General features: G+C 36.0%; 1 protein-coding gene across 1 annotated transcript in view; it reads left to right on the top strand.

The window, feature by feature from the left end:
- The window catches only part of LOC144023470 (dihydropyridine-sensitive L-type skeletal muscle calcium channel subunit alpha-1-like), a 93,067-nt gene that overhangs the window by 66,107 nt on the left and 11,287 nt on the right, over positions 1-15,673 (top strand). Inside the window, exons 29-37 of the mRNA XM_077528986.1 lie at positions 84-131; positions 1,369-1,395; positions 1,484-1,609; positions 2,124-2,189; positions 2,344-2,435; positions 6,527-6,686; positions 6,854-6,981; positions 10,802-10,898; positions 15,123-15,225. Coding sequence (XP_077385112.1) covers positions 84-131; positions 1,369-1,395; positions 1,484-1,609; positions 2,124-2,189; positions 2,344-2,435; positions 6,527-6,686; positions 6,854-6,981; positions 10,802-10,898; positions 15,123-15,225 — 847 coding nt within the window. The remainder of the gene's footprint in view (positions 1-83; positions 132-1,368; positions 1,396-1,483; positions 1,610-2,123; positions 2,190-2,343; positions 2,436-6,526; positions 6,687-6,853; positions 6,982-10,801; positions 10,899-15,122; positions 15,226-15,673) is intronic.

Below are 15,673 nucleotides of genomic sequence, written 5' to 3'. Positions count from 1 at the left end.
TTCCCTTCTTTGGAGTTGACAATTTTGCCTCATTACATTTATCTGATACTCAATATTATATATCTTCTTTTTTTTTTTTACAGGAAGCACTGGTGTCCTCTGGAGGGCTTTACTGTCTCCATGGATGTGATGTAAATATATTAATGAATGCATTGTGATTGCATGTAGACTGTTAAATTCATGCATTATGTATTATTATGTTTAAAAACCTGTTTATTGTATAACAGTGGTTCCCAAACTTTTTTGGCTTGTGTATCCCCAAAAGTTTCTGTAATACCATGAGTACTCCTTCACTCATGAATGTTTTTCTAAAAGTAGAACAACACAACAGTTAATTAGTAAATACTAAATGAAAAATATTTTATTTAATTTTTAGGTATTCTTTTTACCTCAAAGATGAAAATAAAAAATGCTTTGAAAATAGACAGTGTTTGCTTTTAATAATAATAATAATAATAATAATAATAATAATCTAAATAAAGAATACATCTGCTTTAATTTGTATAACAGTTATCACAAATAATTTTAAACCCCTTTAAACAGGCATTTAAACTTTAAATTAGAGCTGTCAGATTAATCACATCTTCAAATTTTGATTAATCAGGATTAATCACTTAATTAAAAAGGCTTTTTTTAATCAACATTTTTTGCCCACCAAATTTGACAAACACCTGTTACGTGTTAATTCTTTCGACATTTAATGTTATGAGGATGTCTTCAACATTTTTTGATCCACTGCAGACTCTCATCCTCCTCTTTTTCTATCGTTAAATACTTGCATAATTTAAAATGGGAAAAAAATGTTCCCAATATTTTAACATGAACAAATATTCTGAATGTCATACATAAACATTTATTAAATGCTTTACTTTTAATGCATGTAGTTTTGTTTATTGCTCAAACACAACCTGTGCTACCTGTAAAGTAACCATCTGAGACAAAAAAACTAAATTTTCAACAAAATTACGTGCACTTATGGTGCCAGGCTTTAGTTACAGCGGTGACGTTCCTGCTCCCCTAACCCCTTTCCCTCTTTCCTCTCCGTTTCAATGAGCATTTAAATCGCAGCTTTTCACGATTACGTACAACCATTCTCGTTTTCCACTTACCAAGAAGAAAAAGTTAATTGGAGGCAATTAACTTCAAAGAGCAAGATTTGAAATGCACTCATAGTCCCCTTGGGGAGGGAAACACTGTTGTACAGCACCAAAACATGCAACTTCTCATCATAATGAAACCCAAACTGTTTTGGATGTCTAATATACAAAATATTACATTGTTGAGTATTGACCCTGAAGTGTATATTGTGGCTGAGCTGATAAAACAATAAATGATAACTGAAGAAAAACCATTTTGTTTTTTTCGCAGGAAGTAGATCCAATGCAAGAAATAGCGGTGAGTTTGAATCCAATTTAGTGGGCACTGGGGAGTGTGGTTGACTGTTGTGCTTATAGTTCTGCCCTTACTCTTTCCCTCTGTGTAGTCATCGGAGAATATGAGTGTGTCAATCACATTCTTCAGATTGTTTCGTGTTATGCGTCTGGTGAAACTTTTGAATCGCTCTGAAGGAATAAGGAATCTGCTGTGGACTTTCATAAAATCCCTTCAGGTCAGTTTCATCCTGCTGATGATGTTAAGCCCCGAAAAACAAAAACATTTTTGTATTAGTTGGTTTCTGAGATTTGTTTAAACTATTCAAAGAAACCAAGAAGATAAAAATGGCATCTAGATAACAACAGAAAGGCTAATCAAAAAGGTAATCTTAATAGTTAGAAAATACAATGGTGTAGGCACAAACAAGGCCAACACATCTAGATAATGTATTATCATTACAAATGTATTATTTTAGCATTTAACTTCAATGTTAACATTTATAAGCAAGAGCTGTAATGGACTGATAAATAATATAAAGGGTTATAGGACTACTAACATAAAGGTGGCTCTATCTTACTGGATTGTGGCAGGAGACCGCAGTACCTCTAGAGATCAACATGCAAACTAATGTGCTCCATGCCAAATAGTAATACTATATTGTGTTGAATTTAATTGAATCCTTACTGTCTTTGCTTTTTTTATTTATTTATTTTTTATTTTAGTTTTTTTTTTCGGGCTCTTTGTTGCAGGCTCTTCCTTACGTCGCTCTACTCATTCTAATGCTGTTCTTTATATATGCTGTTGTTGGAATGCAGGTATGTATAAACACACCTTGCACATTATACATTGTAAGAAATATATACATTGGTATGTGCAACAAAAAACAACAACAACAAAAACAACAACAAAAAACACACACTCTTTCAGAAATGAAAGACAGTTCTCACTTTGATGGCCCTTTCTCTCCAGATTTTTGGTAAAATTGCTTTGGTTGATGGTACATACATCAACAGGAACAACAATTTCCAGACATTTCCACATGCTGTGCTGCTGTTATTCAGGTTAGTGCAAAAATTCAATATAGAATTTGGAAAACAATTCAGTTTGATTTTTATATATATTGATGTCCTTTTTTACAATACACATTTCTATTTGTCTCACTAAGTGTTAATCACTTGATGCAATGGATAAAAAAATTTAAAAAAATTTTAAAAACAAACAAGCAAACAAAAAAACCCTCATGGGTTGGATCAGATCACGGATTTGAGTCACATGGAGCATATCATTTTCAGATCTGCAAAAAAAAAAAAAAAAAAAAAATAGATAAAACTTTAGCTTCATTTATTTTACAAAACACCTTTTTCCCCATTAAATAGAAACAACTCAAAATGCCGACTATGTCCATTTAGAATTTAGGAACATAACAGTGCAATATAAAGCAGGACATCTTCTTATTTTATACATGGGCCATAAGTAGTGTTGTTCCGATACCGTTTTTTGGCCCCCGATACCGATTCCGATACCTAGCTTTGAAGTATCGGCCGATTCCGATACCATACCGATACCTACGTGTTTTTTTTTGCCCTCAACATGAAAAAGCTGTCCTGCCATTGGTTCAGAGCATTCAAGGGCCAATAGGATATCTTAGATCGGCATGCAGTGAACATGTCACATATCAGTGAATGTCGTGCACAAGCAAAACACACGATGCTGCATCCAAATCCTATTGGGCGTTGGAATTAATGGTATCGGCATGTTACTTGTGAGTAGTCACCGATACGGATACCACTGTTTTAATGTAGTATCGGCGCCTCTGCCTATACCAGTATCGGAACAACACTAGCTATAAGCATGTATCCTGGCTTATATTGTACATAAAGTTGCATTCCTAAAATCTGTAACGGCCAGATGCGTATTTAGCCCACTTTTGGGGGGGTTCTTTAGCACCCCCAAAATTAACCCATAGCACCCCCCAAATTTTACAGTTTATATGTAGATGTATTTTTACTGTGTGTTCTTTTTAAGAACCTAGAAATTTATAGTTATATTAAGCATAGAGTTTAAAAGTAATACTTAAAGAACAAAAATACAGTACACCCCCCATTTGATTGAAAATGGTTTGATCCACCTCGACCCCTCCCGAGCTTACAAGTGCAGACGAGAGGAGCGCGTCGTCCTCCAAACTCCACAGTCACGGTATGTCTGTCTAGTTGAGTGGAAGTTCTTTACTTTTACCAGGATATGTGAAAAGTTTATTACCTTCTACCACTCAACACCAACACGTTTCATTACGAGTCTGCTTTTTTTGCTCCTCAATCATGTTGCTACTTGCTAATGAGGAAAACAAGTGCTCATGTCACGATTGTGCAAAGTTGACTATTTTAGCACGATACAGCTTACATATCACGTGGCTCTTGTCCAGTTCACTTCCTCTCTCACACTTGTAGAAGCCATATGCCTCTCCACGTCTGCTTTTAAATTAGAGGCAGCTTTTTGGATCTCACAGGTAGGTGGGCGGTGGTCATCCATGTTTGTCTTCATCTGTGTGTGCTTCCCAAAGCGTCACGGAGATGACGAGTACAGCGTTTCTGCGTTCTGTGGATTACCTTTAGTATTAGTTTATAGTGAGTAACTTAAAGGGAGTAACGATTCACTCAAGTCCAGTTCGATTCGATTTTCAGTTCCCATTTTCGATTCGATTTATTTATTTTTTTTGTTGTTGTTTCCAAAATGACTCATTTGACAACCAAAAGATGGTTTTATTTTAACATCTACATTTAATAAATAAATAATACAGAATATTAAGGCTGCACGATATTGGAAAAACATGCGATATGCGATATACTTGCCGAACATGGCGATATCGATATTATTGCGATATTTAATATGTACCTAAAGAAATTACATTTTTATTATCTAATGAAAGAAAAACATTTTTCATGCGGCAAAATAAGCAACCTTAATGTAATCTTAGTTTTATTTTTATTTTATGTAATTATGTCTTTATAATTTTCAACTAATGGATGGCGATGCACATTTTAGTTAGCACCTGACTGGTCAAATTCATATAAAAAGCATAAAATTCCGTATAAAACTTATTGCATGACTTTGCGATATGCATATTGCAAGGGCCAATATCGCGATATCGATATTTTTTCGATATATTGTGCAGCCCTACCGAATATCTGCACAACATTCCATTCCCAAAAAGGGTCCAGCCTCGATGAAAATGATGAAAAACTGCGCAAGGCTTAACAGTTAACATGGCATTGTGAATCGATACGTTTATTTTTTACATTGATGCATATTTTAAAGCTACTCTATGTAGGATTTCCCCAAAAAATATCTTAACAATAACCTTTTTATTTGACCATTTATGACTGAAACATATTCTAATTAGTAGATCAACATCTTCGCTGTTCACAATGGGTACTCCTACAAGCCTCTGGCCAATATTATTTAGGAAGCGTCCGGTCCGAATCCTTCGAATTTCCCGCCCTCTGACGTCATCCGTGTCATCGTCAGTTGTTGCCTGTCGCGCGAAGACGGAACTAGTACAGATTTTCGCTGCCCCAGACACCCGCTGTTACTCCGCGGAAGGCTGCTTAAGAAAAAAAAAATCTAAACTTGATAGTGACCGATGCCGGGCAAGAACAAGAGTGAACATTGGTTTGACATTTCAGCGGTGGAGAGAGTTGAGATCGGACTTGGATTAGAAAAGTGATTCACAGCTGGCTTTCTTTCTCCTCCAAAATGTAAGAAGCGAGTATCTTGACATTTAGAAGAAAATGTGTTGTTTTCAAATAGCAGTAACCTCAAGATCGACAACTTCTCGGTCGTAACTATTGGGGTGAAAGTGAGGTGGACGGCAACATTTAGCGTGAAAGGGGCGGCAAAGTTGAATGTAATAGAACAGAATGACTTTATGAAGAACAGACGTTCCATTCCGCGGTGTTTCAATCAGGCTAAATGTCGCCTTATTTTCCTCTGTGAAAACAGCCTATTGTAGCTACATTATGCTAACGGAATGTGAACGGTACGACTGAATGGCGATAACATTCACGGCCATATCACACTAAGTAGTGAATGGGTCTATATGTTTTTCACAATCGTCAATTTCCATAAATGACAGCCCACCTTTCGGCTCATGCACAATGACGCTAGCCTGGGGGCGACATACACTAATAATGACTAGAATCAGGTTGACGTCCGTCGAGCGGGGTGACTACAATATGTAACTGCATATTAACATCGGAATGAGGTCCAATTAATTGACGTAATTTGCACATCGTTTTGGAGTACAGCACAGGACTGGACTTCGACCGACTAAAGCAATATGATCTGCACGTCCCGTGGACATCAATTGTTTAGTGGGGATCGAGAGTCTCATTCCGTGAAGTGGCCAGCTTTGTATAACATTATAAAACTTCTTACCTCTGAAAACATAGTTTAATTGGATATGAAGAGCCCAGTCTTCAGTATTGAGGTCGTGCACGTACGAGTGCGCGCAGCATGTATGAGCCTGCAGTTTGTTTTCGGCCACAGGTGGCAGTAGAGAGTTGAAATTTTAAATCTTACATATAGCTGCTTTAAGCAGTTTACTTGGTATTACATTGATTTTCGATGCATCGTTACATCCCTAATAATTTAATAATTGACGTTTGTGGCTCGATTCAAATTCATCCATGTTTGAATTGCAATGCATCTAAGAATCGGAAATTTTCCCCACCCCTCGCTATAAGTAGAAACTTGTCTGTTTGTGTTAACATATTAGTTATCAGTTTATTTCTTGTTTCATGTGTTTGTTTTTTTCCACAAAAAAAAAAAAAAAACGCATCTCTGGCATACTGAAACAGGCTCACACCTTTCAGTGGTTTCGAACAAAAAGGCGGCAAGGCAATGTGACAACAGGAATAAATCAATGTGGCTTATTGTAGTTTAATACAACATATTAAAATGTGTACAAATCGTGGTCTGTTAACTTCAAAGTACTTAATGAATTGGTATCACCTTTTGAAATGATACAATAGGCCAAAGACATTGCAGTGGGAATTAAAAAAAAAAAAAAAAAAAATCATCCAACCAGGTCTCCTGAAATGTGCCGTTGCTGTTTTACATTATATTGGAGATGTTATCATTTTTTACTTTGCAGATGCGCAACAGGGGAAGCATGGCATGAAGTGATGCTCGGAAGTATGTATGGAAAGAAATGTGACGCCAAATCAGATTACCTACCTGGAGAAGAGTTCACCTGCGGATCCAACTTCGCCATCATTTACTTTTTGAGTTTCTACATGCTTTGTGCGTTTCTGGTGAGTTGGTGGGGGGGAACAAGACCTAATCACGCATTATTCAGCCATGATGTTTGTGTACAAGGTAGGATGTTGCTTAAAGCTCCTTATTTTCTTTAATGGAATGTCAATTTATCATGAATTGCTTTAGCCACATCTAATGGCAATATTGCCCATTTCATTAACAGATTATAAACCTGTTTGTTGCTGTCATTATGGATAACTTCGACTATCTGACCCGTGATTGGTCAATTCTGGGCCCTCAGCACTTGGATGAGTTCAAGAAAATATGGGCAGAATATGATCCAGAGGCCACGTAAGTATTTGCTTGTCGTTGCTTGCTAATAATAATCAGTAAAATAACAGTATATAACTTAAAAACAATTACCGTCATTTATACGCAGATTTATGGACAAACCCTAAATTACGGAGCTCAACTGTAAATCATGTTGTTCCGAAAAATAACACAAATGTAAATGGAACGTGGCAACACTTTGCCGGTATACGTTCCGGACGTGTTAAATCAAACTGTTTTGCATATATATTGTTCCCACTTCCCAGAATGCATGTGGCGCATTTAATGACGTTATAAGGACGCTAATCCTTGTCATATCTATTTGTGTTACCAGTTGAATTTGTGTCGTATTTGACACATTTATGTCGGTCTATGATTTAAAAAAAATATATATTATAATAATAATAACTATTATTATTAATATTATTATTATTATTATTAAACAAACCGTAACTTTAAATTGTGCGTAAAATAATGACATCCAGGACGATTTCACCGTACAAGTTGCATTGTTCATCTGAGGACTGCTTGTGAAATTACAATTGATATATATATATATATATATATATATATATATATATATATATATATATATATATATATATATATATATATATATATATATATATATATATTAGGGCTGTCACCGCCATGGTACCACCGCCATGGTACCACCCGGGGAGGGAGGGAGGTTCCCGGCTTGAGTCGATTTCCAGGAATTCGACCCCATCCAAGGTCCATTTCCAGGATTTCGACCGATGGGCTAAACCTGGCCCGCGAAGCGGGCCCCAAGCACACCGAGGCCCCGCGAAGCGGGGCCGAGAACACCGCCATGGTACCACCCGGGGAGGGAGGTTCGGTTCCCGGCTTGAGTCGATTTCCAGGAATTCAACCCCATCCAAGGTCGATTTCCAGGATTTCGACCGATGGGCTAAACCTAGCTATTAGGGCTGTCAAGTGTTAATAGATTAATTAATCACAGAAAAAAGTTAAATTAATCACATATTAACGCAGATTAATCTCACTATTTTTTTGGACCGCACTTGAGCCTTGAACGTAACCGCGGATGGTTCCATTGAAGGCTGCGCAGATCAGTGATGAGGTCAATGCACGGCATTTCCTACGCCTGTTATTCCAAGATGAGTGGGGTGACTCCAGTTGGTCTGCTCGGTGGTAAATTTCGCTTTAAAAAACACCCCGATGGGACTTTAGATAAAACAAAAGTAATTTGCGTTTAATTAATTGCTGAATTGCACCCAATTGTTATGATGTTGTTACGTTTTGAGCAATACACGCATGCATGCAATTGCGTACATGCATTTAATCAATGTTTGCAAATGACATTCCGATAATAAAATGTGTTAATGTCAAAATATTACGGTATTTTGTATTTATTTTATATTATGCAAATACGTGAGTAATTTAGCTGATTAATCGTGATTAATCAAAATTTAAAAGTGTGATTAATCAGATTAAAAATTTTAATCGTTTGACCGCACTACTATATATATATATATATATATATATATATATATATATATATATATATATATATATATATATATATATATATATATATATATTTATATATGTATGTATGTATGTATGTATATATATATTAGGGGTGTTAAAAAAATCGATTCGGCAATATATCGCGATACTACATCGCGCAATTCTCGAATCGATTCAATAGCCGGCTGAATCGATTTTTAAACTTCCATTTTTAATGGAAAAATATTCAACAAAACGTCTTACTTCGGGTTAGAGTTCACACCTTTAAGTATAGAAGAATGTTATATTAATGGAACATTAAGCCTTAATATTTTATTTTAATGCTGATCAAACATGAAACCTGTATAAAACTGAAGTTTCAGATAAATAAATAATACATTTTCATACAAATCTTACACTCTATAAGTTTACTGATTAGTGTTTTCTAAATTTGAATTAAAAAAAATCGCAACAATCGACTTATGAATTCGTATCGGGATTAATCGGTATCGAATCGAATCGTGACTTGTGAACTTGTGAATCGTGATACGAATTGAATCGTCAGATACGAGGCAATTCACACCCCTAATATATATATATATATATATATATACACATATATATATATATATATATATATATATATATATATATACATACATATATTTTGATTGTGGCCGGCTGATTAATTAGTCCGACAATACCAATTTTTTTTTTTACATAACAAAATCAATCATCTCGCGGGCCGGATTAAACTCCTTTGCAGGCCTGATCCAGCCCCCGGGCAGTATGTTTGACACCCCTGATGTATACATAAATAAACAATAGATCACTACAGTACACTCACTGTGAACTGGTCTATAACTGGCACAATGCTTTTGCATTTTTTTTTTTTTACACTATGATCTCAGATAATAGATTGAGCATAGTTTTCATCATACCCTTGTGCTCTATACCAGCAGGAATTGGCAATAGTGTTCATAATAACTGGTCACGCTACACCAGGCGTCTCCAACTTCAGTCCTCGAGAGCCCCTATCCAGCCTGTTTTCCATTTCTCCATCCTTCAGGACAGCTGAATCTAATGATCAGCTAATCAGCAAGCTTTGCAGAAGCCTGATAACGATCCCGATCATGAATCAAGTGTGATAGTGGAGAGAAACATGGAAAACTTGGAGACCCCTGCTCTACACCATAGGGGTCAAACTGCAGTCGTCGAGGGCCGCAGTCCTGCAGGTTTTGGAGGTTTCCCACTTTCAACACAGCTGATTCATATTTAAGCTTATCAGTAAGCTCTGCAGGAGCCTGATAATTATCCTGATCATTGAATCAGGTGCATTGGCGTAGAGAAATCTCAAAAACATGCAGGACTTGACACATGTGCTCTACAACAACCGAAAAAAGCCCCAAAAGATTTACAGGGCAGTTTGAAGAAAAACAAAAATACATACCGTAATTTCATGACTATAAGGCGCACTGCATTATAAGGCACACCTTCAATGAATTACATATTTTAAAACTTTTTCCGCACTATGAGGCGCACCGCATTATAAGGCGCACCTTCAATGAATGACATATTTTAAAACTTTTCCCTATATAAGGCGCTACAGTAGAGGCTGGGGTTACGTTATGCATCCATTAGATGGTGCTGCGCTAAAGGGAATGTCAACAAAACAGTCAGATAGGTCAGTCAAACTTTATAAATAGATTACAAACCAGCTTTCTGACAACTCCATTCACTCCCAAAATGAATAAACAGCTGTTTTATTATTTTCTCTGAGGTAAAGTATTAGTATTAGCTAGCGTTCCAAGATGGCGGGATCTTCTGCGCATGCGCGTCACCGATCGTGCAGGATCACCGATAGCGTCTTGACAGCGAGACCTGTTGTGGCTCATTATTGATCCATATATAAGGCGCACTGGATTATAAGGCACATGGTCAGCTTTTGAAAAAATTGAAGGCTTTTAGGCCTTATAGTCGTGAAAATACGGTACTTTATATTGTTTTTGCATATTTTCAGTTTTAGAAAAGAAATGCTGTATTTTATCCAATGGTGGTGGAGTGCTTGAAGCATCCACCTCAGTTGATGTTTGCGGTTTGAATCCTGGGTGTGACATTCCTGTGTGAGGTTTTTCTTTGTGTTTGCAGGTTTCCTCCCACATTTCATATACATGCATGTTAGGTCATTTGAAGACATTAGATCGGAGTGAACATGAGTGTGGATGCTTGTCTGCTGGGTCCTGCGATTGGCTGGGACTCATTCAGTGTTTAAGAAGTATAATAGATGGCTTGATGGATAGATTGATTCACACTTCATCTTGTCCTTGTATTCTTTTTTTTTTTCCTTTAGGGGGCGTATTAAGCATCTGGATGTAGTGACACTTCTACGGCGAATACCCCCGCCTTTGGGTTTTGGCAAGTTTTGTCCTCATCGTATCGCCTGCAAGGTACAAACATTGAACAAGCAGACAAAAACATCGTCCGGAATGTAGTGTCACGTGGAAATACTTATTTCAAATAGTCCAAATTGCTCTTTTGTGCGTCACTGTGGTTCACTCACAAACACTCATGCACATTTTTATTTTTTATTTTTTAATGACTGGCTTACCCTCATGAGTCCACTATAGTGCCCTGTGATTGACTGGCAACCAGTCCAGTGTCTGAGTCTAGCTACTTGCCCAAAGTGAGCTGTGAGAGGCTGCAGAAAACCCACAACCCCAATGAGGAAAAGCGTTATAGAAAATTTAAGGGGTCAGATGTACTTGATTTTTTTTTAGAGCTGTCAAACGATTATTATTATTGTTTTTTAAATCAGATTAATCACATCTTAGAATTTTGATGAATCACTTCATTAAAAATACTTTTTAATCAACATTTTTTGCCTGCCAAATTTAAAGAACTCCTGTTATGTGTTAATTCTTTCGACATTTAATGTTATGAGGACGTCTTCCACATTTTTTCCATTGCACAGACTGATCCTCCTCTTTTTCTAATCAGTTAATTACTTGCATAATTTTAAATGAAGAAAAAAATTTACCCCAATATTTGACTAGAACAAATATTCTGAATGTCATACGCAAACATTTATTAAATGTTTTACTTTAATACATGTAGTTATGTTTATTGCTTAAACACAACCTGCACCACCGAAAACGTAACCATCCGCAATCAAGCTAAAGGATAATCTGCAGTCAAAATTAATAGTGTGATTAATCTGCATTAATACATAATTCATGCAATATTTTTTTTTGTGATTAAACAATGAGTTAGCACTATTTTTAATATATACAAATATACATCTGCACTGGTTCATTGATTTATAAGATTAATTAATTTGTTGACCAAACTCATACCTACAACAAATTCTCCAGTGAAATGAATTAAAATACCATAAGTCCATATGTTCTTATATAAATTAAAGAAGGGAAGTGGCACAGCGATTGTGTACAGTGAGACGTGATCCCAAATCTGTTTGACCGCATCACAGACGTGCTAATAACCTGCGAGCAAAATGTTTGATTATTTTAACCATGCTCACATTTTTTATTTTTTTTGTTTCTTGTCACTGTCCCATCTGGACATTCTGCTTTTACACTGCATTTCTGTTATACTGGCACATCAGAACCATAAGAGCAGAAACGTGATTTTTGTTTGCTTGTTTTATTCTTTTTTGGACCGAACTCAAAAGAAACCTGACATCGCTGGCATGTGCACATTCACGTGATGTTGCTTACTTCTCGTCTAGATATGTATAATGTGGTAATGTCAGGACAACAGCAACTTGATGCTGATGCCGCATCCTGACACAACGTAGGGAAAAACAACTCTGAAATATCCATTGAAAGAAGCATTGGACTTTTTGGTTTTGTTCATGTTTGTTGATGTAAAGAAAATAATGTAAAGAAAAACTATACACACATTGTTGCTGAGCATACTCCGGGGGTTTCCAAACTTTTTCATTTGAGGGCCACATCCAGAAAATCAGGACGCAAGGGCCACATAATGTTATGAAGAGAAATTGTGTTTAGTCCTACACATTGTACAAATAATGTATTTGTGCTTTTGCATACTGAGAAAGATGTTACAGTATATAAAACAATTTATTTGTAATATGGAAGTAGGGTTATTATAGTTTTTGAATTTTTTATTTTAGTTAGTTTTTATTAGTTCGGGGTGGTTCTGTTAGTTTTTATTAGTTTAGTTCTTTAAAAAAATGCTTAGTTTTAGTTTAGTTTGTTAGTTTCAGTATTAGTATTAGTTGTTTGTTTTTTTAAATGTGTATTACTTGTGCGCAATATTTAAAAAACACCATGGGAGCAACGTCATCTGAAGGTGCTTTTCTATTGGCTGTTGCTAGATGACGTCGCTTCTGTGTGACATACTTTCAGACGTCATTATTCCGGTTTATAACAAAATAAATCTACTAAAAATCACATTTAAAATCAACCCCAAAGGCTCGTGCATTAAATTAATCACCAAAGATTAAAACTAAGAACATGTTTGCTATAATTTTAGTAGTTAGTTTTAAAAACATAAAATGTCGTTTCAGTTAGTTTTTGTTTCTTAAAAAGTATTTTCGTTTTTATTTTATTTCAGTAACAATATTGTTGCTTGAATTTTGGTTTAAGCTTTTTCATTATTTTTAGTTAACTAAAATAACATGTAATAACCTTTAAACAGGCCAGCAAACAAATTTACTACTCTTGCTACATTTTTACTAAAACAAGAAATCTCAGAAAATCTGGAAAATATATTTTTGCCACTATAGGGAATAAAGGCATTCATGATATAAGCGGGGTTGTTGTACTAAGTAAAAACCATCAATTGTCCACTTAACCCAGCTGAGGCGTGGCATGGACTGGTCAACAGTCAATCACAGGGAACATATAGGCAAACAAACATTTGCATCATCACTCCTATAGCGAGCTTTAGAGTGTAGAATTAACTTAACATGCATGATTTTGAATGCGGGAGCAAAACAGAGTGCCTGTTGAAAAAAAACAAAACCACACAATCATGGTGAGAACATGCAGGCACCGCATAGGAAGGATGGGGCTGAGATTGGAAGCTCAGATCTGTTAAATTGTCTGTATTTAATCTCGCCCAACGGGCATTTACAAGACTTGTGAAATTATTGTTGCATTAATTCAGACATTTGTCCAAATATTGGTTAATTCAATCTTTTTTTTTATATTTTATGCTTTTTGTAGTTATTTTTCTAATTAAATAATTGGTTTATTGTTGCTGGGGATCCCCATTAGCTTTCACCGCAGTGGTTGCTATGCTTCCTGGTGTCAAAGATAAAAATCCCAATGCATGTGAACATTACTACAACAACAACAACATTACATTAAAACAAATCAGAAATGGGACAATTCGACCTGTGGATTGGCTGAAATGAATGCAGACATTGTATTGGTCCGTTGTGGTGAAAACGGAGTTGAGCCGAAAGGGAAAGCTCTCAATTTACTGGTCAATCTAAGTTCCTACCCTTGCCTAAGGTCATAAGCTGTGGGTCGTGAGTCGTGACCGAAATAATCCGACTGTGGATCCAAGCAGTTGAAATGACTGTCCTGCACGGGGCTCTCTATTAGACATAGGATGAGAAGTTTAGTAATTCGTGAGGGGCTCAGCGTAGAGCCACTGTTCCTCTGCGTTTGAGAGGAGCCAGCTGAGGTGGCTCGGGCATCTGGTTCGGATGCCTCCTGGAGAGGTGTTTTCCGGGCATGTCCCCGGGGACGACCCAGGACACGTTGGAGAGACTATGTCTCTTGGCTGGCCTGGGAACACCTTGGTATCCTGCCGGTGGAGCTGGTTGAAGTGGTTGGGGAGAGGGAAGTCTGGGTTCGGATGGATGGATGGATGGAGCTAAAGTATTTGTGTTGTACATGTGTATTTCCCCATATGTCCACACCTTGAGTCATATATGGAAGCAATAGCGAGTTATAAATTACATATAATGATTTGTTTTTCAGGACAACGTTAGTTTTTTTTTTTTTTATAGATAGCTGTAACTTTGACTTTTTGGATGTAATTTTTCTATATGTGGCTTCCAACCAAGTATGGCAAAAATGGTCACTTCAAAAAATGTATCATTGTACTCTTTCAGTTCTTTAAAGCTTTATGCAAATGTCTTAAGCTAAAAATTAAATACAACGGAACTATACTTGGACAGTTCTTTTATGTACGACTAGAGGGAGCCTGGGTACATTGCAATACATATTCACATTTGGAGCAAAACTGATTGTGTGAAATGTAAGACATCAATCACATACAAAATGCCAAATAGATGTTGTATTTATTGTTAAAGCTTGCCTGCTGTTGCTTATTTTATTATTAAAATGCATTCTGGGTGTGATAACACAACCAATTATAACAATCATATAAAGAGAGAAAAATTACTTCAGACAGAAAATCAAATCAAAATCATCAATCCTTGAAATTAAAATGTAAAAAACAATTTAAAGCTGAGAAGAGTCACTAGAAAACAGTAATAAAACTGGTCAGTTATATTATATATATATATATATATATATATATATATATATATATATATATATATATATATATATATATATATATATATATATATATATATATATATATATATATATATATATATATATATATAATTTGTATTTTTTATTTTATTTTCTTCTATTCTGCTGCAGCGACTCGTCTCCATGAACATGCCACTCAACAGCGATGGAACAGTCACGTTCAATGCAACGCTGTTTGCCCTGGTTAGAACTGCACTGAAAATCAAGACAGAAGGTTTGTGATTTTCATTTTTTTAAACAATTTACCATAGGTGTGAGGGATGTAATGGTATTGTAAATAATGCCATACCTCAATTTTGAAATTGTTGCAATAATGCAGTGGAATTGGATTGCATTGAAGGCTGCAGGTGTTCTCCACATTCAGTTTTCAACTGCATGGGAAGTGAAATACTGCCCTCTGCTGTCAGCTTGTAAACTACACCGCAAGGAAATCGACAGGAGGCTTGAGTGTTCATTTCATTTCTCTTTTTGCCGTGTTGAAGGAGGGAGAAGCCTAACGATTCTCCTCAAATTTCTCAAAATGTTCCGCAACATTACTCGGCCTGTTTAGCGAAGCCCTTTTTTTTTTTTTTTTTTTTTCTTCTTCAACCATGTAATATCTTTACTCAGATTATCAAGTGTGGGTTCAAAAGTGTTTCTAATTCTGGTAATCTGAGTCAATA

Source organism: Festucalex cinctus, chromosome 8 (genome assembly GCF_051991245.1).
Source record: "Festucalex cinctus isolate MCC-2025b chromosome 8, RoL_Fcin_1.0, whole genome shotgun sequence".
NCBI classification, from domain to species: Eukaryota; Metazoa; Chordata; class Actinopteri; order Syngnathiformes; family Syngnathidae; genus Festucalex; species Festucalex cinctus.
The sequence above is the reverse complement of the archived record's forward strand: the minus strand, read 5'-3'. Positions and strand labels throughout refer to the sequence as shown.